The sequence below is a fragment of the Lathyrus oleraceus genome, chromosome 7, assembly GCF_024323335.1.
Source record: "Lathyrus oleraceus cultivar Zhongwan6 chromosome 7, CAAS_Psat_ZW6_1.0, whole genome shotgun sequence".
Lineage (NCBI taxonomy): Eukaryota > Viridiplantae > Streptophyta > Magnoliopsida > Fabales > Fabaceae > Lathyrus > Lathyrus oleraceus.
In genome coordinates, this window is record NC_066585.1 from 91,367,769 (window position 1) to 91,375,563 (window position 7,795).

A 7,795-nucleotide genomic window follows, 5' to 3' on the forward strand; every position below is an offset into this window, starting at 1 on the left:
AGTAGCTCAACTAATTTGAACTGGATGATTGTAAGTTGTTTGTACATAATTCACAGCAAAAATTTCTAGGTATTTCTCATATTTCACTTACTGATATTTACAAATCATTAATTAAAAACAAAAAACTCGAACTACATCACACAGACATTGGGAAAGACCAACCTTAAGTCTCATTAGCCTCTCTTAAACCCTCTCCTCCCTATCATAGCCAAATATGTTACGAATGAATAAAGAAATTGGAATGAGGATAATCTAATTGTTTACAACTTTTCTGCCACATTGAATAAGTCCCAAGCAAAAGAACTAGTATTAACCAAAAGTCCTATGCAAACAAATGTTACGCTCACTTCGTAGTCAAAATAATGAATTGCCAATATCCTAAAAACTTCAAAACGTATAGTTAGTTAAACGAGATGGAAATTTTACATTGTACAAACATGATGAAATAGAAAGGCACCATTGGTAAATATGTTAAATATATCAACATACAAAATAAAAATGGGACCAAAAGTATCACCGTCGTCTGGACATTACAATTTCTGTAATCATACTTCTAAAATAATTTTTGAATCAAAATCTATAAACCAGAACATGATTTATAAAAACTAAGCCACAAAACTGCACTCCTTGTATCTTTTGAGAAGCCCGTACACATCTTCAAGATTCCCCGTTAAACTTAGCTTCATATAAATGTGGTTCCTGCAAGACAAATAACTCATTAAAATATAGATCTAGGGGAAAGGTTTGCAACATAACATCAGAGACTGTTGAGTTTAATAAAGAAGAGAGAAGGAAAACATAAAGCTGCTACGTGGTAGTGTGAATATTAGTCTCTTATTTTTAAGTAACATTCTACATCAAGTATATAATATTAATAAAATTATGAATCCTGAGAAGCCAGCGGATAACTCATTAGAACATTACCATGAAGATAGCTGTAATCAACCTGCGTGCAAACCATCTCATGTGCATTGCCCGTTGCGCAGCACTTGATGCTTCCACTGTGTCAAACTGCAAGTACACAAAACCTGCACTTCTTCTGTATACACGCAGAACTAGTTAAAGAATTGCAACACAAAATATGTGACAACTGAAAACGTGAAAAGCATACAGTAAAGGTATACATGATGGATTAATGTGTGATAGACATTTATTTACTTACTTGTCAACATAAATATGCTTCACTCGGCCATACTTCGAACACTCTTCCTCTACATCCTCTTTAATGTCTATATCAAAATCTGGTTCAGTCTGCATTGTAATCTTTTTCATCAGTACTTGCGTGAAATATCAAATGGTTATGGTGTAAAGTATATAAGCAGTTCATCACAAACCTCGGTGCTTGGATCAAACATATTCTTCAATAATAAACACTCGCTGGGGATTCCTACTGGTTCTACCACAGGGGTAGGCATAACTTGTGTTGGTAGACCGGAGGCAGGTATAACACCTGGATTACCAATAGGCATGCTAAAAGCCTGCTGAACAGGAACTGACCCATTCACAATTGGCACACCAATGCTGCAGTTTGGAAATATGTGAAAAAACTGCGAACAGATTCACAAAAATATAAGAGGAAAATATTATACAAACCTTGTGGGAATGTCAGCACCAGCCAACCTTTGCATAAGCAGTGCTCTTGAGTGGGCATTTAAAGTCTGCATTAAAAAATATAGATAAGCATTTAACTGTAAAGAAGAAAACTTGTCATAATCCAACAAAAAACATCTACTAGATGAATAATGTTGTTAATTGTTATTATTGGAAAGGGAAAAAATCAAAGCCAAAAGAAAGGGGCAACAGAAGTGAGAGTGTGCTGACAAAAATCCTGGAAAGTAAAACTAACTGCCTATTTGGTTTCAAAACCAGTGTGTTCATTTCTTGTATTCAATTGTAATAACAAATACCGTTATCACCTTGATTTCTGTTTTCATACATTTGTACAGGATACATTGAAAGCATCTGTTTCGTTGTTTCCAATTTAAGTCTTTGAAAACAGAAAACAGAAAACAGTATGTTGTATTTTAATATTTAAAAGAGAAAAATAGTCATCAACCACCATTTTATCAAGCAAAACAGTTCCTTAGATATTTGCTTGTAGCCTGAGTGCAAATCCTCAAAAACACTAAGTTTTTTAAAGAACCTGTCTATCAAACAGTAATAATCCTGTCATCAACCTGTAAACATTTTATATCTTGAACTGTTATACGTGAATAAAAAGTATAACAGTCTGATTTCACATCAAACTTCATGCCATTCAGGTTTATAACAACAACAACAACAACAACAACAACCAAGTCTTATCCCATTAAGTGGGGTCAGCTACATGGATCAACTTGCGTCATTCAGGTTTATAATAATCTGAAAAAATAATCACCCGTATACACTTTAGTAACATCAAATAAAATCAAGTAAATTTGTAATAGTGTAATGAGATATGGATTTCAATGAAACTTATCACAACCAATTATATAATATTCAAAGTAACAAGCAACATTCTGAAAAAATAATCACCCGTATAATCTTTAGTAACATCAAATCAAATAAGGTAAATTTGTAATAGTGTAATGAGATATGGATTTCAATGACAATCATATCACAACCAATTTTTTAATATTCTAAGTAACAAGTGAAAACTTACCAATCCACCTTCATCGTCATCAAAGTCTGCGGATTTTGCAGTTGTATCTTGACTTCCAACATGATCTGTAACAGATGAAACCTGAGATTGATGAACATCAGTAACAAACAAATAAGTTAGCAAATGGTTATCAACAAAATTAATAGCATTCATGTAAAAAAATCAGGCCAAAACAAATATTTTTACCTTTATAGTCCTGCCAGCAATCTCCAATTTTCCATTTAAACTCTGAGCTGCCTTGGCATGTTCAAGATGGGCAAACTGTCCAATGAATGCCAGTTAGAGATTTAGTGATAAATAAAAGTATTACCAGAAGCAATATTTCTAAAGACCAAGTGTTGGAAGCAAACCTGAACAAACCCAAAACCCTTGCAGTGTCCTGTCTCCATGTCAAGAGGTAGTTGTACAACCTCAATCTGACCAAATGGCTCAAAAATCTAAAGCAACATAAAGTAAGGTGTCAAATGATGATAAACTACCACAACAAGATTCTAATTTATAAAAGCCTACCAAGAAGATTAGACCCAATTTAAAGAAATCAAATTTACTGGTTTCGAGGGACATAAATTTAGTTAAACTATTGCCATTCAATAAAAGCCCCAGCATTTACATTGCAGATAAAGGATGCAGATGCCCTGTGTAAATAAATAAATATGGAAGTATGCCAAACATCAGTATTCTCGCCACAACAGCTAATGAAACAGCAAAAGAACAAAACAAACACACAAATACCTCTCGGAGATTAGCCTCGGTCATGTTGAAATGAAGATTCCCCACATACAATTTTCTGTCCACTGCTCCATATGGTCCTACTACACCAGCAGCTCCACTGGAAGCATTAGACTGAACAAGATTTTTTTCAGCTTCAGAAGGTTTCACCATTACAGGTTGCCCAAGAAGTAGTTGGCCGGAGATAGCAATTGCCATTGGCACTGACATTGCATCATAAAATTCAATATACCTGCAGCCTCATCAAGAACTTGCATCAAGTTTTCAAAACTAAGAAACAAACAATCGCAATCAAAACTTAGAAAGAATACAGCGAAGAGATGTAGGGAAACAAAAACTTTAGAGCAGACAGCTCAAGCTGAGTTTGATGCATCTGACTCGACTCATGTAAAGGAAATGTTAGTCTGTCATAATAAAAATGTAAAACTAAAGCATAAATAACTATCAAATTGACAATCCAGATAGAATAAGAGAACACCGTATAAGAACGGAAATAGGGAACCATGTAGATAAGGAGGATTAGTAACAGTGTCTTGCATCCATTGTTTAAGAATGTGTGAGCGGAGCACGCAAATAAAGACTAACAAAATATCCCAACTTAAAAGTGGATGATGGCCTGAGTAGTAGGACAGTAACCCACCTACTAGTCAGATGATACTAACAGTCAAACAGAACCAAATATAAGAGCATCGCACCACCAAGACAACAATAAATATTCCTTCGACCAAAAACTACATGACCAATATGACCGACTTCTAATAAGGAAACACTTAAAAAGGATTATCAGTATACAAATGAAATCTTCATTGTATGCCACTTAGAGGAAAATATTTGAGACTAGGAATTCCCACAATGCCTTAATATTATGGCATGGCTAAGCCATTAAGAATACAGTCAAACATGAGTCTTAGAAGTTAATATTCAAATGCAACAACGTTCATATAAAGAGTTTGTTTGATCATTTAGGACATACCCGACTCCTTTAGATCGTCTTGAGTTCCGATCCATGATTAGACGGACATCTCTCACCTGAAAATAAGTAACAGCAAATTAACAAAGGGAGGAAGTATCCTGTATAGAGGCAGATGTCAGCATTCCCCATAAAGCATGCAAACTACCAGTGTGTGGGAACGTGGCAATCTAAATATCATGATGTAACCACTTATTCACTCAAACAAATAAACAGAATATTCATGCACAACAAAGTACCAGCCCTACTTAAAACTGAAAGCAGTGGACAATATATTTCAGGAGAAACCAAGTGCTCAGAGTAACATATATTCATTATACATGGCTGCCCTACTTAAAGTTCAAACTGAAAGTAGTGGACTATTTCAGGAGAAACCAAGTGCTCAGAGTAACATATATACATTATACATGTAAGATGTGTTTGTTCTATCATATATAACTGTTGTCACTCATCATGAATGAGGAATATCAATAAAGGTGATAAGTTGTCACAATATGTCAAAAGCAACTAACCTTGCCAGCTTTTGAGAAGAACTCATATACATCTCTCTCGGTTGCTTTTAAAGGCATCTGTGAACACCAAACAAGAAACAGGAAATCATCATGAAAATGTTGACAAATATCCCAATAACTCAGACCGTATTTAATATATATTTTACATATTATTTAAAACAAATGAAAATGGAGGCAATCAATCAACCTGGTAGGCAAAAACAGTTCTCTGATCCCTTTCTGGGTCTGCTTCAGGTTCCACGTTATCTTTCTTATCCCTGAATCTCCTGTTAAGTAAAATTAAAATGAAACTGTAAGAAAATATATAGAAGCCCACATCATATTAGTTGAATTTGGCATTCAGATGTTATAGTTTGTTCAGTGAATCAATATATGATTATCTGTATTAGAGTCCATATTGGCACCCAATCTTCAGAGGGAGTAATGGTTCAAAATCTTAAGCACGCATTATTCCAATATTTTTTTTTGCAAGCATAAGAACCTTCAAAACAGCACTTAATAATCGCATACCTGCCAGCACTCTGGTCAGGACTTTTTGGGTGTATTTTTCTTTGTATAAATTAGCCAAAACTGCAGTAAGGATAATATTATAACACTGTGGTAGCATTTCAACCCATTCATAATAAATTAATGATATAATACCTTTAAAACTTGAACCCAGGGTATCCTGGTATCCCCGGCCGGGAGCCAGGACTAATCCCTCGAGAGGTACTGAGATCCATTAATGATATATCAATACCTTAAACAGTTGAACCAAACAGCAACTAATTAATGGCATAATACCTAGTTTAGCATCACATTTCAACCTCTAAGTTCATGTGAGTAAAAAAATTATTGCATATAAACACCAACAGCATAAATAATAGGGACATTGTTATCCATTCCAACACAAACAAAACATTATATTAACTACACAGTATGTAAAACACATTACTGATAATCATTACTTTCATTTCACCCTCTACTTATGTGAATAAATTCAAAACAAAACAGTGTATAGATAGAACAAACGCATAATGAAGAGATACTAAGTGTGCAGGAAATCAAATGATAAAGGCACAAAACAAAGAAGAAGGAACAAACTGAAATAAGGGAAATTATGGCCTGCTCGTCGGGCGAGCATTGAAGAAAAAGAAGTGAGTTCGCCGAGCGAGAGTTGACGAGCAGAAAGCGAGCTCTGGCGAACAAGAAGCGAGGTCAAATAAATGAAATACATGGCCAAAATTGCGTCATTGTCGTCAGGCAAGGATCTGAGATCTTGAGTTCATTGGGCGATGCCTTGGTCGTCGGGCGAGAGAAGATATTTTCCAATGACGGTTTGATGCACTCCTGAGGGACAAATGGGCAATAAAGAACTTTCGTCGGGCGAGACCATGCTCGTTGGGGTAGACAGAAAAATCCCACATTTGTATAAATAGGACCAGATCAGACTTTTAAGTTATGGTTTTGGAGAATTTTAACCTCATTTCCATCAAACACAATCCTTTAGTTAGGAGACATATATACTTATAAAACAACAAGTTAGGATGCTAAACTCTAGACATAGATTGAGATTTAACATTCGCGTGAATATCGAATCTTAATGCTCCGTATTATTTGATAGGCTGAGAGATCATCGATTAAACAATACGGTAGAACTCTTGTTAGCGCTTCAGACATGGACACTGATGTGAGCGATATATTATGATATTGATGAATGTTTAGATTGTGCATAACTAGTTGGTAAATTACATGTTCGTATGATGGATGGAATTCAGTCATGTCAAGCTCTCAGATTTCTCCAAAGCTTTATTTATTTATTTATTCATTCATTTTACTTAGCTTAGCTTTTAAAATAAACCTTACAAACTCAAACTAAGAATCGTAGAGACCGTTGAACGACATTGATATCGTATTAATCCCTGCGGAGACGATAAAAATCGAAATACTTACTTTTGTTTGCTGCCTTACCGCTTCAACAAAATAGCGTCATTATTGAGGAATGTGTTTAGATATTGAAAGCATCGCAATAGTTTCTATTTTTTATAAGCTTTGTACATTTGTGTATACCGTATACATACTTGTATATAAACTTGTCTACATTGTATAGATACTTGTTTTGTATTTATTTAGTTTAATTTGTTTCAAGTAGATGATATATAAATTTTTGTGTTTGTTCTGAAAGTTTATTTTTTAAATGGCTTGAAAAAGCATCGAGTGATTATTTCAAGTTTGAGTTTTTGATACATTATCAAGGTACATGTTTAATACTTTATAGAACATATCATGAATATGAAACTTTTAATTTGTACAAATATCATGTCATTCATTCTTTTGCAATACATGTTCATCTTTGAATCACTTTAAATGATAACCAAAGGCGAGGAAACTTCCATTGTTTACTATATGCACCGGATACCAATAATCCTTGTTTTAACTCAGTTTTATTATGTTTAATCTTTCATTTATGTTGAATTGTATGAAAGGACGAAAATGATCAAGGCATTTTGTTTGATTTTGAGCACAACCACTTGACCAAAAAGTAGTCTACCTTATAAGTGAGTGAGAATTTGTTTACCCCTTTTGAGCCTTGTATCAAGATCCATTTTGATGTTTACTTTTAGAACTTGTACATAACTAATTAGTTCATTGTTGATTTTAGATTGAACATTGATATTTTTTCTTAAACCCTCAACCATTGATCGTGGTTTGAATTTTTACCCTTGCCTTACAAAGCCTGAGAGCATTCACATTGCAATGTTGGTTGTATTCAAGTTGGGGAGAAAATGTTGGTTGCTATGAGGTTGAGAAAGAAAAAGAAAATTTTGAAAAAAAGAAAGAAAAAAAAAGAAAAAGAAAAGAAAAAGAAAAAGTATTGAAAAATAAAAAAATGGCAAATAAGTTATGCAAATAAGTTGTGTGAAATATTGTAACAATTGGGGGGGGGGGGGGGGGGGGGGGGGG

The 7,795-nt window shown here is 34.3% G+C and overlaps 1 protein-coding gene across 4 annotated transcripts; it reads right to left on the minus strand.

Annotated features, from left to right (window-relative positions):
• Positions 1 to 441: 441 nt before the first annotated feature.
• LOC127101300 (uncharacterized) lies at positions 442 to 5,866 on the minus strand. Of its 4 annotated transcripts, XM_051038674.1 has the most exons (14): positions 5,495 to 5,866; positions 5,363 to 5,422; positions 5,040 to 5,118; positions 4,853 to 4,909; positions 4,344 to 4,399; positions 3,374 to 3,602; positions 2,992 to 3,078; positions 2,828 to 2,902; positions 2,642 to 2,722; positions 1,594 to 1,658; positions 1,335 to 1,521; positions 1,163 to 1,251; positions 925 to 1,039; positions 442 to 699 (listed from the first exon to the last, which is right to left on the minus strand). In XM_051038674.1, exons 4-14 carry the CDS (start codon positions 4,907 to 4,909, stop codon positions 658 to 660), a joined length of 1,083 nt encoding a protein of 360 aa, XP_050894631.1. In that variant the 5' UTR covers positions 5,040 to 5,118; positions 5,363 to 5,422; positions 5,495 to 5,866; the 3' UTR covers positions 442 to 657. The 4 variants fall into 4 exon arrangements, with proteins under 4 accessions (XP_050894631.1, XP_050894633.1, XP_050894632.1 ...); XM_051038676.1 differs by lacking the exon at positions 5,363 to 5,422; XM_051038675.1 differs by lacking the exon at positions 5,495 to 5,866 and having other exon boundaries at positions 5,363 to 5,427.
• Between the last annotated feature and the right edge of the window lie 1,929 nt (positions 5,867 to 7,795).

What these genes read in the sequence shown, in the direction of transcription:
- LOC127101300 (XM_051038676.1), bottom strand. Translation starts at nt 4,909, where the DNA reads ATGCCTTTAAAAGCAACCGAGAGAGATGTATATGAGTTCTTCTCAAAA. An exon ending in AGGGTTTTGGGTTTGTTCAG is followed by an intron (nt 2,903 to 2,991) that starts GTTTGCTTCCAA and finishes TTCATTGGACAG; the next exon opens with TTTGCCCATCTTGAACATGC. An exon ending in GGTGCTGACATTCCCACAAG is followed by an intron (nt 1,522 to 1,593) that starts GTTTGTATAATA and finishes TCCAAACTGCAG; the next exon opens with CATTGGTGTGCCAATTGTGA.